At 45.2% G+C, this 17147-nt stretch overlaps 1 protein-coding gene across 1 annotated transcript; it reads right to left on the bottom strand.

The window, feature by feature from the left end:
• Nucleotides 1–923: 923 nt before the first annotated feature.
• LOC107276714 (putative cyclin-dependent kinase F-2) lies at nt 924–4179 on the bottom strand. The gene is made up of 3 exons (XM_015768950.1): nt 4021–4179; nt 3557–3945; nt 924–1290 (listed from the first exon to the last, which is right to left on the bottom strand). Exons 1-3 carry the CDS (start codon nt 4177–4179, stop codon nt 924–926), a joined length of 915 nt encoding a protein of 304 aa, XP_015624436.1.
• Nucleotides 4180–17147: the final 12968 nt, after the last annotated feature.

Here is a 17147-nt window from a genome sequence, read left to right as displayed (position 1 = left end):
TCAGCCGATGTATACTTTAACCTTCGGATAAGTGCTTATTCTATCATATTGTTAGCCGATTGGTTTATACTGGATTATATTGCTATATTATATTATCATCAGCCGATTGCCTTCATATCATTATATACATTTTACATATAGCCGATAGCTGAAAACTCTATTGCTATCGGCTGGAACTACTACATCGGCTTGTCAGTTGATCGGCTGTTTGATCTACTGTTTATATATCTTGTCAGTTACAGGATCAAACTGACTGGCACGCCCGCATCTCACCAACCTTTGGACCTGCACTGGAACTAAGCAGATATCCCAGGCCAGTGTGTGTTTTTCGCATCGACACAAACCTACAAAAAGGTGTTGCACTCTCGCAGCAGCGGCGGACGATTTACAGCGCAAATCGACAAAGATGGACAAACTAAGAGAAAACTAAAAGCAATATGAAAAATGATTCGATTGATTGATTGTAGATTGATTATTACAATGAACCGGCCTTACCCCCTTATATAGTGGTTGGTCTGGCCTTCTACAGGCCCTCCTCTACGTCTAACTCAGGGTAGAATCCAAAAAAAACCCGAAACATGTCTTCCCGAGCAAGGAAACCCAAGATCCGACAAAAACAGACCCGGACTCGAACTCGGCCGGTCAGACTGGCCACACACCGCAGGTCTGACCGGCCCTCACCCGACGGTCTGACCGGCCCCATAGAGGAAAACGGTAGACTTACAAACTTTGGCAATTTTTCCTATTTTACTCCTAGGTGCTAAATTTGGGTGTAAACACATATCCCCCTTGCCTTTTTATGTACAATTTGAATCTAAAAGCATAGAACATGTTTTTTGTCTTAGGGCGATAATCCAATTACCGTCCATAGTACCTCCTAAGCATCTTGCCAAACACTTGGGAAGTATTTCTTTAAGTATTTCTCATTGATTGCTTGCTGAAAACGCTCTACTTGAAGTGTCTCCAAATTGAGAGTCTAAGTCAAAGCCAGTAAACTCTGCTCTCTTGGTAACTTGGGCGAACCACCGGTGCTCCATTGCTTCCGCCGCCGTCAGCCTCTTCTCAGGATCAAAGGACAGCAGCCCGGACAGATTCGCCGGTGAAAGCTCCAGCAGGACATCCTCGAACAGCTCCCTGAGCGGGTCCCCAAGGTTGTCCGACAGGTCGGCGAGAAGCTCCTCCTCTATCATGTCGCCTCCGAACAGTGGCGCACCGGTGAGGAGCTCGCCCATTATGCATCCCAGCGCCCACATGTCCACGGCCGGGCCGTAGCACCGGTTGCCGGCGAGTGTGTGATTTGGTTGGCGCCATGGCGGTGGATTTATTGGGGAACCGGTGGGCATCGGACGATCATCACGTGATCTCCGACTCTTCGATGGACGGCCACAGTTTGCTCTCTGACTAACTTGGCGAGGGAATTGGGTCAAAGCGGGGGCGTTCACCGGCTCAAACAAAAACCGGTTCATCCGGTTTCTGCGTGATTAAACCCGGTTTGGCTGCCGAGACGGCCACACTACCACCATCTCGCAGGCTTCACTCCTCGGGTGATTGTTCTATACTTATGCCAAAAAAATTTGAGGATTTCTAATTTTATACCATTCTTTCTAAATGGCGTGACACACAAATATACTATTGTGGACGAGTGGTATATTTATCTACAAAGACCAAAACATCAAATTAGTTTAATTAAATCCACTATTAAATATATTTTTATAGTATATTTATTTTATATTGGAGATTTTGCTATATATTTTAAAAAACTTGATCAACTTAAATTTTATTGGTTTGGGACAAACCTAAAGTGATTTAATATATAAAACAGATGGAACAGATATTTTATTTGCTAAATAGAATTCCGCTCGGCTGAATGCATGAATTCGCTTATGCTTATAAGCAAAAATTTTAAATTTTCAATCTTACTTTTAAGTTGATTTTGGGGTTTTTAATCTCGTAGTTTATTTTTTAGGCTTTGCTTTTAGATAGTTAAGAACATATTATATAAAACTTTTATTTATAAATTATTTTTCATTTGTAAATATGTGTGTCATGCTGGAAAATCTTACTGTCGATTGAATTCATAGCAATTATACTTTTTCCTTCATGCTTGTATGGTGTACACTGTATATGTACATGTAACACCCCCACCCACCGGGTATGTTGTCTGTAGTTGTACATCTGTAACACAAAACTCTAATTCTATCTATCATGTACAGAAGTGGTCACTTGTATGTAGTAAAATGAATGCAAAGTTTTGCGTTACTCTCTGTTTTCTGTTTAATACTGTAAGATTTTTTTGGTTTCACCTAAATTTATCGTTCATCAATATATATGTTTTATATACGTGTTCAGATTCATTAGTGTCCATATCATTAGATATCTTACAATGTTTCCCATCACTAGATCACATAACATTTACAGTGAATTAAGGAACATATTACCAAATTGATTCCCCTTGCTGAGTTGCTGGTCTGATTTGTCATGTTGAAGTATTTGCAGGGGAGAAATTTTCTGGTTTGGATTGTTCTGTGATCATACAATTTCGGCCAGTACTTGTGATGGATTTATATTATTTGGTTACGAACTAAACTAATTTTCTTTTGTTAATTTGACTCTGGTGTGTAAAATTATAATCTTGACACTCAATGCAATTAATAGTGTGCATCTTCTCTGTTTTTTTTCCTCTCTAGCTGCGAAGAGGAGCTATTTTACATGGACATTCTAAAAAAAGAATGACGATAGCACAATGCATTTTGATTCTAATTTTATCCAAAACGTTAAGAATTAGGGGGTTGTTATTGCATGGTATCTCGTTTTGCAACGAGATAATTACTCACTACCAAACATGATACCTCACCAGTATAAGATCTGATATCACGCCGATAACAACTAATACTCTCACGGTATTAGCTAATACTTAGTCGGTAAGAACTGATACATAATACTCAGTTGGTATCAATTGATATTAGGACAGTCCCAAAAGTAAAAAATAAAAACTAAAAATATCTTGGTGACCGTATGATAGGGCACACATAACACTACTTAATATCGTTGTAATAGGAACTAAGGATGTCCCGTTTCAAACAAGAACATGACACCATCATATAGTTTTGGCTTAAGAATTAGGGAACTAAAGGAGCAGCCACGTCGAGAAGCTTACATTGATATTTAAAGAAATTAAGCAACAATGGCGTTGATTCTTTCCAACAAATACTTTACTTATAAATCACTATTACACATATTACTACAATGCTAATGGTGTCCTACTCTTACAGAAGAACCAACATTATAGCACAAGAATCGGTTCATGACATGCAATGGTGTTCGATCTTGACGACGCCTTACAATTGCTTCTACTCTAAATCTTCTATCATGAAGTAAGCCGGCGAGGCCCTCCAGGACGGTGGGGGAGTCGGCCTCCTCCATGAACCACCGGTGCTCTAGCGCCGCCTCCGCCATCATCCGCTCGTCGTCGTAGAAGGCCAGCAGTCCGGCGAGTACCTCGCCCAGCGCCCACATGTCCACGGCCTGGGCGTTGTACTGGCCCTTTCCAGCGAGCTGCTCCGGTGTGTTGTAGTGGAGCGTGCCGACCATGAATCCCTCGTAGGGCGGCGCCGCCGTGGTTGCCATCCCGAAGTCACATATCTTGAGCGCACCGCCCGGGCCGATGAGGATGTTGCGTGGCTTGATGTCGCGGTGGGCTATGCCGGCGGCATGCATTGTCCTGACGCCGGCGCGGAGCTGCCGCATCAGTGCGCGGGTCTCGCCTTCGGAGAAGGGACGACGACGGGCATGGCCGGCGATGAGGTCGCGGAGGCTGCGGGCGCCGACGAACTCTTTGACAAGGAACATGTCCCGGTTGGACGGGTTAGCGGCGACGTCCCTAAGCTGCACGACGTACGGGTGGCCCCGGCACGCGGCGAGGCAGTCGCGTTCGACGTCGGCCAGCTAGCCGTGGTCGCGGCCACACCGTGAGCGCACCCACTTGACCGCCACCGTCTCGCCGGTGCGGCGGTCGCGAGCCCTGTACACGACGATGTACGTGCCCGCCCCGAGCGTCTCCATCCTCTTATAGTTGAAGATGCTCATGAACAGCCACCGTGGCTTATTGCACGGCGACAGCGCCACAGCAGCGGTAGCGGAGCAAGCGTCGCCATCAGGCGTCGGGCGCTTGCATGCCATCGTGACTTATGTCATTTTATTGTCTCGGCTTATTCCGATTCAGTAGAGATGTATATAGGATTTTTTAACTGGGGTTTGGTAAACTAGTTAGTTTATAAAATAATATAATATATTATATTGTATAATGTTATATATTTTTAATATTTTATTTTGTACTATTTGTAAAATATTTGTAGAAATTAACATTAGTTTCTCTGTTATTTACATCATTTTTCTATGTATTGTAAGTTATTTTGGTTTTCATAATTTAAATTTCTCTAATAATAACTAATTTAAATAAAAATGTATTGAAATGTAAAAATAGCAAATAAATATTGTACCCATATAATATATACTACTTAAAATGCTATTAGTGGCAGTGTCCATTCCCACCAAACCCTTACCACTAACCTATGGGTCTTAAGTCCATACTATTACACCATATTTCAATGAGTAATCTCCCGTTTTATTATTGCTTCTCCTAAAATTTCAAAATCACTACTTGTTCAATAAGGAAAATCATAGTATTACTTGGACTAAATAAGTGCTTATTAATTGATTCAATAAATTAGAAACTCAATTTGTTTTCTTGCAACACACTGTCCCTATGCTAGTTAATTTTAAGTTATATAAAAAGAAGTAATACAAGCAATCATATATAATAAAAATCACAACTCACTTGAGTAATATTTATAGTGCACTATGGTCATTAGATTCATAACAAATGTCACTCTCTAAATTATTATATTTTATCCATATAAATTATAGATATTTATATGATTATATGTAGCATTAAATATTATCTTCATATATAATTAATTAAGAGAATTCTAGATTATGTTAAGGAAACAAATATCTCCTAAATTCTAAAAATTAGTTAAGCAACTTGATGTCACAGTAATTACTAGTAACTCATGTAAAAATTACTACTAACTAATAGTAATAATATGTCATGATAATTACTAATCCCTTCGTTTCATATTATAAGCCATTTGCACTTTTTTCCTAGTCAAATTTACTTAACTTTGACCAAGTTTATATTAAAAAAATATTAACATGTACAACACCAAATTAGTTTCATTAAAATTAACATTTGATATATTTTGATAATATGTTTGTTTTGGGTTAAAATCTAATTATCTATTTAATTAAAAATATTAGTTTAAATAACATATAAGTAAAAGGGAAAAATCAATGAAAAATGTTAGAAAATGTATCAATATCTCATATTCCCAGGTGGCCATGTATCCCTGTGTGATTGAGCCTAAGAAGGACGAGAAAATCGTCATGTTGGGTGCCTTCCTTGAGGATATTTCCCTATCTGCTCAGCATCGACTCCGACTCCTTGTGTGGTGTGGATCCCCTAGAGTCATTGCTAAAACCACTTGGTGTAGTTGAAATAATGTCTACCATATCCCTTTGTTTCTACCAGTTGAGATTAATTCTCATAATTAACTCTCTTAATTAGTGTTGATTTAGTGAGAAAATATTTTTCATGTGTATATCTCCATGCGATCGGTTTATCCTCATTCTGGACATTGAAATAAATTGTCTCAGACAACGCTATGGATATGTTTTCTAGATTATATTGTGCTTGCATGTTATTTTGGGGAAAGGGGTGTTATTATTATTTTTTTTGGTCTTGGCTGGAGTGTAATCAAAGAAGGGAACATATACACTAATCAAGTTAATTAAGTGCGACTGAGGTGTCTTAATTGATCTCATTCATATAAGCATAAGAATGGCTATGAGTTTGCCAAATCCTTCTATAGGTTATCAAATGGGTTGGGTCTTTCCCTCTTCGCTCGAGCCCGCATGTATAGTTCATGGCCTAGGAACAGCATCGGCCATTTGGCTGTGGGTCACGCAGGCACGACCGGTCTAGCCATCTCGTGCTTGGGTTGCTACCTGGCCTAGCGTGCAAACACGCCAAAGTGCATGTAGTGAACCAGCACGAGTGCACGACATGGGTCAAGAATGGCATGACGCACCCTTGCCTGTGCGGCACCATGGCAACTGACTGGTGAACAGTCGCCTATCGAACAACTACCATTTGAGCAGGAGCCATGAGGAAACGAGAACGGAAAAATCGAGGAAGCCAAGGGCTCAGGGCAGAGGAAGTGATGGTGGGCGCTCGTCAATGTAGGCCAGGAGGATCAAACCGACTCTGTTCATATTTTTTTTCTTGGTATATATCAAATTTGGGTTAATGGGTGTCCACACAACCCACGTACCCTAATCGTGCAAGGCCGATACGACACGACCTGACATCTCACTGGGTAGTGCCTAGGCTCCATCCTCAGCACGTGGATCGACATGACACGACCCGTTCGGTGAGTCATTCCTAATCGGGCAATGCCTAAACATACCTAATATTTATCCACCATCTCAACCCTATAAAAATTAAAATAAAAATCCATTGTCTCAAAGGTCCAGCCCCAAGAGCTTCCTTTGGAAAATAGGATTATGACTAATGGATATTATCTCCATTTTTCAGATTTTCACCATTTGGGTAGGGTAGGGATGGGATGTGCAATCCGGGTGCATTGAGTGCTAGACGCAATTACTAAATTACCCTCGCACTATAGTTGGCCTCTGTTGTGCGTGAGTTATCCTGACCCTCCTTGTCAGTTTGCCTGCCGCCGATCCCCATCCATCTCTCGAGTGGTCAGGGCACCGTCCTCCGTCCTGCTGCTTCCGCCCCATTCGTTACGCACATCCTCTTTCCCATCTCTCTCTACCCACACACTTTTTTCTCAAATTTGTATTAACCCTAGCTTTTGTTCAAGAAATCTACCTTAACCTTAGAAAATACTAATAACAATTTGATGGTTCCCAAAAAGTTTGGGGGTTCAACTGAACCCCCATGTCCCATGTTAGATCCGCCACTACGATTCAGATCCCTCTGGAACCCCCACCGTTTAATTTGAACTTGAGGTGGAGGAGGCGGCGATTTAATAACAGGAGCTCCTGTTCGGGGCTGCATGCTGATATCAGTGAGCTGAGATACCTCACCAGTGGAGTTGGCAGAATATTGAGAAACATTGGTCGAACACTGGAAACAATAGAGAACATCAGCATGTATTGCATCGAAAGAAACATGTCTATTATTATCAAAACACGATATTAAAGAGTTTTAGTCCCCACCCTTTCATTAAAAAACATATAAACCTCACAACTACGATTCTAAGAACCTCATCTAAGCAAGCTTCTCTAATATCTTCAACACTTGCATAAAACCAGGACTTGGAGCTCCCACACTTTGCTTCTGTTGACCCTCCATTTTGCCAGCTAACTCTCACATATGCAAAATCATGACCCCCTCTTGGGGTTCCTATGTGTTGAATAATTCCGACTAGTTGATAAATGGTTTTTTCAGTATCCACAAATCTGCAACATAGGAAGTTAAAACCCATAAACTTAGGGACAACTACTTAATGCAGCACAAGTAAAGATGGTAAAAGGTTGAAAATAGTTCTGTCTATCAAACATCTCCTTAAAGCACACATGCCCTTCGATTTTTTCATAATCAACAGAACCAAGTGTTGGCATGGATTTTTTTTTTCATTTGAAGCTAAAGTCACTCACAAGGGCAATCAAGCAAGCAGAGCAGATTATTAAAAAATCAATGCTTTTCCTCCTTATAGTACTTCAAGGGATATCAAAACCCGCGTGTACGATACGCTCATGGCCTACGACACAAAATGGGTAGAAGAACTCCCGTCTGTACTATGGGCCGTACGAACCACGCTGACAACATCCAACAAGGAAACACCTTTTTTCCTCATGTACGGATCAGAAGCCATGGTCCCCATGGAGCTGCGACATCAGAGCACACGAGTACAGAAATACTTCGACGAGGAACATGATGAAAGACGAAGCGATGACGTGAATCTACTCGAAGAACATCGTGAACGAGTTGCCATCCGAGCAGCCGCGTACCAACAGGCCCTACGCCGATATCACGAGAAACACATCAGAGCTCGTACACTTGCCATCAGTGGCTACGTCCTCCAACAAGTTCAAAACCAAGCAGGGCGGAATAAGCTCTCGCCCAAATGGGAAGGACCATACATGGTGGTGCAAGTCTTACGACCAAGCGCGTTCAAGATTACAGATGGCGAGGGCTGCGAGTTATCCAACTCCTGGAACATTGATCAACTACGTAAATTCTATGTATAGAACCAATGTATCTCACCAATATCAAATAAAGTTCAAGAAAGGTATTTTCCTTTTGAATTCTTCATGAGACAGTGTTCCACCCAGAGATCCCTTACCACGACAACACCTACAATTGAAGTCGAACCTAATGTCCCTTTACGCCAGTCCGACAAGCCTCCGAGAAACCTACGAGAATTTCGGCTGGGGACGCCCAGAGCAGATAAGGTCTTGTCGGACACTAAGAGTCAAACGACCCTGTCAGACCTGGTCATGTAAGAGTGCTCAATGACGGCGCATTAACCAAGCTGTGTAACCGGAAATTGACTTTTCCAACCTCACGGCTGGGGGCTAGGTAATCGCGTTTTCAAATAGGCAAGTTTCGGGTCATCAAGCCTTCTTCTCCGACAACAAATTTCTCCGAGGACAAGGGTGGGGGCTAGGGAGGGTACCCAACTCGACAACAGGCAAAAATAGCCTGAACAACGAGCAATGCTCGCATATCTCATACACTGTTCAAACTCTAAGTAGGTAGATTTCCGTTCTCTTTACAAAAAAAACTTAACACTTATATTACAAATGTTCCTCTAGACGTTTTTTCTGCAGGGAATAACACCTACCAAGAAGGCCACTGCCAATCCATTGACAAAAAGACTTTCTCGGCGAGGGGAGCAAGAGAACGAGCCAGATGGTCGACTTCACTCATTGATAACCGAGAACGGCCGAACCCCTCATTAAGAAACCCAAGGTTCATATGAGGACGCTGGTCTCGGATGCAGGCGAGTACGTGGCCCCCGGCATAACGGCTAGCGTGGCGGCACTCCTCCTTCAGGCAGTTTCAATCCGCCGTCCGATATCCTCTAGCTGGACACACGCACCCCTCATCCAGGATAGATACTCGGCTGTCGTCTCCTTGGTCTCTGCGCGTTCGACCTTGAGTTGTCACCAAATCTCCGACATAGCACTGCAACAGCTCTTCAGATACGAGTTCAACCAGACCTCGCGTCCTCGGAGCGCTTCAACGGCTTGATCTTTCTTCACGACCACCACGGACCGCTCGAGCTCTGCCACCTCAAACTTCGTCCTCCATTATAGAACTTGTCGATCTCGCTCGGCGAGTGCGCCCTTGAGATCTACAAAAGGCAAGGGTTCAAGGAACTTTGCTCCATAACAAGTAAAAGTTCGGGAGCTAAAATCCTAAGATATCCCACCTGAATTTTCACAGAGGAGCGCTGCCATGTCAAAACCTGGAGAGCCAAGTGCGGCATATGCGCCCTTAGACGCGCCGACGTCCGACAAAGGCATTCCACCCAACGAAGGTTAGTTCGTCGCATCGACATCGGGACGTCCGCCTTGGTGGACGTCCTCGGAATCAACATCTCTATGATAAGGAAAACATGCTAATTAACAAGTTGAGAACATTAAGAGAAGGGGATCGTTCCACCAGGGACATCACAAAAGTATCTACACAGAAGAAGCACAAAGAAAAGAAAAAAAATACTCCTCGAAAAGGGGGAGGGCAGTCTCCCCGAGATCCGCCACATCGGCCATCACGTCCTCGTGTGTGCATCGGCGGCCCCCTTTGACAAGATCTCTTTAAGATCGACGTTGGGGAGAGCCAGCTTCACACAAGCGAGGACATGACAAACCCCGGTGTGGATCCCGTTGGAGATCTCCTCCGAAACCTTGGCGGCATGCTTCGACGGGATGGCCTCCATCTTCGTCGCCAGCTCGCCCAACGCCGATGTCAGAGAGGTCTCGTCGGGGTGCGCAGGGATGGAAGACTTCACGCCGCACTCCAAGGCTAGCTGGTGCAGGCTGGTGAAACTCTTCTGGAGCTGGTTGCGGATGGAGAAGATGTGGTCTTGAAGGTCGTTCATCTTCTTCTCCACCCCAAGATGCTGCATCTCGTTGCCAGCCATGATCTCCTTCATCTTCTGGAGGTCGTCGCGAGCGACTTCGAGTTCCGTATCCAGTTGCGCCACCCTCCCATCCGACGACACCGCGCGGGCCGTTAGGTAGTCCATCTGAGCCCCGACCACCCGAAAAGCGTTCTCGAAGAGGCGGCGACACTCGGCCATCATGTTGGACCAGTCCTGTGGCCCTGACGGCGGCACCGCAGTCTAGTCGCGATAGCGGGCCCAGCAGACTCGGCGGCAGCAGGCGCAGACTTCGCGCGAGGAAAGGCGACAACAGTAGTCCCGCTATTCGCCACCTCGTCGCTGCTCTGGGCAGAGATCGCCGAGGGTTTCCTGCCGATATCAGAAAACGTCGTCAACGAACTCATAGGCGTGACAACAGAAGGAATCAAACAACTCTACTTACTTGCCGGCGATCTTCTTCACAGACCTCCGCTTCGGAGGAGGAGGGAGGCCGCTGGTGTCCTGATCAGGACAGCGAAAAGTTCGGGAACTGGGAAAATGGGGATGCTAAAGTCTTACCTCGGAACCGCTGGACTTCTGCCGAGATCCGGCAGCGCCGCTTGTCCTGGCCTAGGTTTTCCTCTTGGTTCCACTTCCCTCCGCGATGATAGGGGCAGAGGAAGCGACAACAACCTCTTCCACGACTTCCTCCTTGAGGGAGGCGGAAGCCTGGTGATCAACAAGAGGGCCGATGATGTCCGTCAGCGGTAGGACCTACAGAGCTTGAGGTCATTTTGGTTCATCCTTGGGAGGAAGTGCAGAAAATATTTTGTTCTCACGCATGTTGATGGCGGCTGCCTTGTCGGCGCTGGCTTGTCACAGAACAGGGTCGGCACCTCCTCGGCCGTGGATGCAGGACTGATCAGAACGTCCTTGACCCGCTGCGTCACGACATCCACGCAGAGAGCTGCAACACAAGGATGAGGCCAAGAAAGGTCAGGCATAGAGCTTAAAAATGTTATCACCAGAAACGGGAGGGATTGTGACGCGAGAACGAGTACCCCGCGATGATATCCGCGTCACGTCAGATGCTCCCTCATAATCAAACGCGGGATGGGCACGGGCTTGCAGTGGCTGGATGCGTCGGGCGACGAGGTCTTGAATGACTTCATACCCGGTTAGCCCCTGTTCTCGCAAATCTCCGATAAAGTTCGCAAAGGCTTCAAGTGAAGGGGTCATGGGAGGTTTGGAAGTCCAGCAGTCTTGTCGAACAGGTTGGTTCTCGGGCACGACAAGAACCGGATCGAGTTCTTCTAGCTCGAGGTAAAACCACCTGGACCGCCACTTGGACTGGGATGTATGGCACTGGAGAGATATGTATCTCGCCTTCATGCCATCGCGCAGGCGAAACCCGCAACATCCCGATACTTTGCCAGCTTCCATCCACCGGAGTTCATAGGAAAAGCGAAAAAGATCCAAGAAGGGCACTACCCTGATGTAGGCCTCGCACAGATGGGTAAAAATGCTCAAGAAAGCGATGGAGTTGGGGTTGAGGTGCAAGAGAGAAAGGCCGTAGAAGTTCAAGACTAGCAAAAGGAATTCCAACGGCGGCAGTAGAAAGCCACTACGAATGAAATCTTCTACTACTACCATACGACCTAGGGCAGGGGAGGGGGCAGTACCTCCTTCTTCTCTGGCCATGTCTTGCTCTGGAGGAGGGGCTCTGTCAGTGGAGAGCTTCGCCAGTGTTGCCAGATCGGAGGTAGAAATACCAAGGTCCGCCATTGAAGGAAGATCGCCGGAGCAAGACGGAAAAGTCTAGGGAATCTGGGGAGACGAAAGGTCCGAGACTGTTGGAAGGTTGGAGAACTTTTTGGCAAACGGACTTGAAATGGATCCTAAAATCCCTTTAAATAAGCGCACTACCCAACATTTCGAATTTCGAGGAAGGAGAGAGATTGCCGCCGAAAAATCCTGAGGCCCGTTAAGGGCAATTGTTCAGACTTCAATTCAAATTCATGATTAGCCAGACAGACTTCCGTTAGTGTTGTCAATAACTCCTTATCTTCTCGGTCCATGCCGAGAATGGTCTAGTGAGTACGACAAGCCGTTGATAAGAGAAGTTGCGAACGACAACATGAATTCATTTGAGTTGAAGTCAGGGGCTACTATCAGGGTTACAGACACCTCCTATTCTATGACTTATGGAATATACTGATAAGGTATACCTTCGTGTATATGGATTGTTCCTGTAAATGTCGTGTGGAAACCATTACAAATTATAGAAAATATCTATACGAGTCAAGTGATTTCCAAAGTCCTACTCGGAAAGGATTGAGTTTCTGTTATACCGTAACAGGTCCAATATCCTCAAACCTTTCTTGGGGGGCAAGATGATCCACGGTATCAAAGGGACCCCCTGGGAGGGGTTCAGGGTATCCAATTCAATCGCCAGCACCCCCACCAAAGTTTACGAAGCCGAAGTACACGGAGCCAAGTCGCCGGGAGATCTCGTCGAATCCCTCGACTACGATCTCATCGGTACCATCTGTTTCGACTACTCTCTTTGTAATATGTTCTCATCGTCATCAATTCCATATAAACTGGACTAGGGCTATTAACTGACAAGGGGCCTGAACCAATATAATCCTTGTTTTTTGTCTGCTTGACGTCGTACTACGTAGACCCTCGTTCCAACGTACCCCAATACTCTATACATCCGGTCCGCGAGTATCACTCGTCGACAGTGGTAATGGCGATAGTGCGAGCTTAGCACGAGGTCGCCGGTGCGGCAGTGGCAAGCCGAGAGCACTGATAGGTAAGCGGTATGGTCGTTGCTCGTGGCCTGTTGTGCTGACCAAGGTGTTGATAGAAAATATGATGGAATGGCATGGTTCTAATTTTAAAAGAGTATAATGGCATCCACCTAGTTTTCACGAATAGTATTAATTTTTTTTTAAAATCAGCAAATTTATAATGACATAGATCCGATTAACCCTTTTTAAATGTCATACCTTTGCGTTGCAACAGGATTGAAATTACGGGAATGCTATCAACATGGGATCGTCTCCCTCCGTCACGGCCTCACGCAAGGAGGATGCAGGAGACAAGCTCAGAGGGCATGCAGCTGAAAGTTCATTAATTGGCTCAGATACCAATCGAACGTGCCTTGGCCCTTGAGTATCGTAGATATCGCATATAGGAGGCCGAATACACGTTTCCTGCAATTATAAGAACCTGTGAAAATTAGAACTAACGCCGATTTTTTTTAATCTAAGAACATGCAACCTCATAATTCCAAATGTGAGCATGTATTGTCCTGAATTCTGTTTCTAATCAAACTAGCTAGCAGGCACAAAGCAAATGATCCATTAACATGTTTCGCTAGTATTACAATTACCCTTTGTTGATGCAGCTTTTATGTGAAACAAATCAAGATTTGTTAGCACACATAATATTATGATTTTGATGATCCAAGCAGATGGATTATATTTCAACCGGCCGCTACAGTTCCAATTTTCAAAATGAAAACAACATCCAAGTCAAATATGGATTAAGAAAAAAAAAGACGAAGAAAGCTCGAGACTAATGGCATGACGGCACGGTGCCATATCTCGTAATGGTTGATCCAACCAATTGCAAATGGTAATAAGATTTTCTTTTCTGACGACAAACAATCAATTAGACCTAAACAAGTCGCTACGAGCTAGTGATTTGTCCAATAATCAGTAGCACAAGTCGCTACGAGCTAGTGATTTGTCCAATGATCAGTAGCCATTAGTTTGTTATATTTCGTTTGACATTAAGTCCGATAGAAGACCACTGCACACACATGTGGGCTTCTTGATTAAAAATAGAATTCCATCCATTACCTGCTCATATTTGGAATTAGAAGGTTGCATGTGCTTAGAAGTGAAAATTTCTGGATAATAAATATTACTAACATTATAAAGTAAAAAACAAGTTTTATAATAATGTATCTTCTAAAGTGGCAGAAATAAATATTGCTAACATGATAAATAATAAATCAAGTAGTTATAAATTGCAATATGTCATTTTATTCTCTATAAACAATGTTGATAGTGTAAATGATAACTAAAAGAACCACAGAAATAAAGTAGCATAAATATCTTAAATAGAAGACCACAAATATTCAATGTCTGATGGAAAAGAACTTTTTCGGACATTTAATTTCCTATGACATAATTGAACTCAAATATTTTTTTCAGTAATTTCAGTTTTGAAAAAAAAAAGTCTTTCCGCTGATGCTATGCTTCATACTTCATAGGAACATTCTAACAACTGAAATTGGGAAGTAAATTAAACAAATTATCGTCCCATTTTTAAACTAATAGATGCAAATAAGAATTAACAACATAAGAAGAGAGAATGCCTAACCTATAACCTAATTTTCAGGCGTCCCGACGTGAGCGTCCTCCTGCTGCGGTGGTGCTGCTGCCGGACTGAACTAGAGTTGACTGCCGAGGAAGGAAGCAAAACAACTAGATTCTCCCTTTTTTTAATTGAAACGATGCGTCATTGAGGGGACGCGACGTGCGCCTCGCTACCTCCCTGAATTCCTCCTGCCAATCGAGACCGCCAAGAAGCAGAAGTATTGGGCTAGCTAGGCATCGCTTGCGAGAGAGGGGGCTGAGGGAACTGAGGGTTGGGTATGATGGCCCCCTGGCCTATGTGGTCGCGCAACTGGTCTAGGTCCAAAGCTAGCTCTACATATGGGGATGGGGCCAGCGCATCATGTAGTGAGGGTGCCACCGTGATCAATGTTGCTCAAACGCAGCCACTCTCCAGTAGACTCTCTAAATTAAATTTTGGCCATTTTAGCAAAATATCTCACTCCAACAGCCAACAGCATCTCTACTAGAATGGCTAAGTCAAATGACTGGCTAAATTCCTCCCCTCAATAGCCAAACTTGACTAGCCCAAACAGATTTGCTATTCGTGGATCCCACGCGGATAGCCTTTCTCTCACCTTGCACTACCCGCGTACTGACTCCTGAAAAGGTTGCTAGCGAAGGATGCGGCGGTGGGGCGGCACGACGGCGAGCGTTGCCATGGCCTCCTACTCGCCGGCCGCCGGCGTCGAGGGCATGAAGGGAGTGCAGCGGCGAGGTGTTGTCGTTGCCCCGCCTCCGACCCCGGCCGCGTCCGCCGCCGCCGCCTCCGCCCCGGCTGCGTCCGCCGTCGCCGTCATCTAGCTCCGCGCTTGTGACCTCGGCCCCCTCCGCCTCCGCTCCACGTGTCATCATCGAGGTCGCCGTTGCTGAGGTCGTCGTAGAGAGCCACCGCCGCCGTCGCCAGCCTCTGCGTTGTAGAGTGTCGAGAGAAGAGGAAGAGGAGAGAAAGAGGAGAAAGAAAGGTGTATTTAGAGGCTGATGTGTGGGTCCCAGTGTCATAGGCTCGTAAGGCCATTTATGATGTAGTGACGGGGCATTCAGCCTAGGTAGGCCAGGTCAGAGATTCTCCTCCACGTTGGATTTTTGCGAAGCCTCCCGAGGAACGGGGAGCCAAATCTTGCCATGAGTTCCTCATAAAAAATTACAGATTTGGGCCCACATTTTGTCATGCACACGCCACAGGGAAGGGAGAGAGAGGACCGGAGGAGAGACAACGAGGAAGAGGGGAATGGGAAGGGATCTTGCCGGAGGAGGCAGCATCGACCGCCGCTGAGGAGCTCAACGCGACGGCAGCCCCCACTCCATGCCGCTGCTGGGGAGCTCGTCGACCCTCCCTCCAGTCGCCACCTCCTTCGGAGGAGGAGAGGGTGGCCGCCTCGGCGCCCTCGCCGCCGCTTCGGGAGAGGAGTGGATCTTGCTGCCATCGCCGCCGCTTCGGGAGAGGAGAGGGGAGTGGATCTCGTCGCCCCGCCGCCGTCGCTGCCGTCGCCGCCGCTTTGGGGGAGGAGAGGGGGGAGGGTGGATCTTGCCGCCGTCGCCACCCCGCCGCCGACGCCGCCCTGCCGCTCGCGCTCTCCAGTGTCGACGAAGAAAATGAGGAGAGGAGAGAGATGGGAAAAGGAGGAGAGGAGAGGAGAGAGACCGGAAATAAAGTGAAAAAGAAACTAGTGGGACCCTCTGTAGTTCGTAGGTAGGTAACTTGCACTGTGGAGTATGTGGCTAATGGGGTTCTTCATCTAGCCGGCAAACGAATCAGAAAAATCGCGTGGCGCACTGCTATTGCCCTAATGGAGAGTTTAGATGGAGAGGCTGTTGGAGCAAGGAATGTGTTTGGCTTGACAAATCAATTGCAGAGCTGGCAATATAGGTTTTTGGAGAGTCCGATTTGAAGAGGCTGTTGGAGACACTCTTACGAATCGATGGAAGAAGAGGAGGCTAAGGCCCGGTTGTATTCTTCAACTCCAAACTTCAGTTTTCTCGTTTTTCATTAGCACGTTTTTTAAACTATTAAATAATGCCTTCTTTTAAAAGAATTATTATCACATTTGTCAAACTGTTAAATGATGTATTCTTTTTTAAAAAAATCTATGTAGTAGTTGTTTTTAAAAAGCAAATAAATCCAATTTTTAAAACTTATAACAATTAATTAAATGTTTCGCGTGTAGTACAATTTTTTCTCCAGTTTGAAGAATCGAGCGAAGCCTAAGTGTAATTTTGTCAAAACCGTAAAAGTGACATTTTAACAAAGAAAACCCTTTAACCAGATAACGTTTTAGCGAAAATAATCCCCATTTTATCGTCCTGTACACTCGTCTGCGTGAGGAGGAGACTCCTCTAAAGTTGTACACTCCCTAGAGGAGACAGAACCCCTGACTTTATACAGTTTGCAGTTATGTCACTAACATGTGAGCCACAGATCCTCTAACTTTATGTGCAGTCTGCAGTTGTGCCACTAAAATGTGGGCGCAGACTGCACAAAGTGGATCTGTTTCTGTCTGCCACGGGTTCCTCGTCTCTTCCTCTCCATTTCTACAATTCCACTAGCGTGATCCCC

Source organism: Oryza sativa, chromosome 2, assembly GCF_034140825.1.
Source record: "Oryza sativa Japonica Group chromosome 2, ASM3414082v1".
NCBI lineage: Eukaryota > Viridiplantae > Streptophyta > Magnoliopsida > Poales > Poaceae > Oryza > Oryza sativa.
Note: the sequence above shows the minus strand (reverse complement) of the source record. Positions and strands in the feature narration are given on the sequence as shown.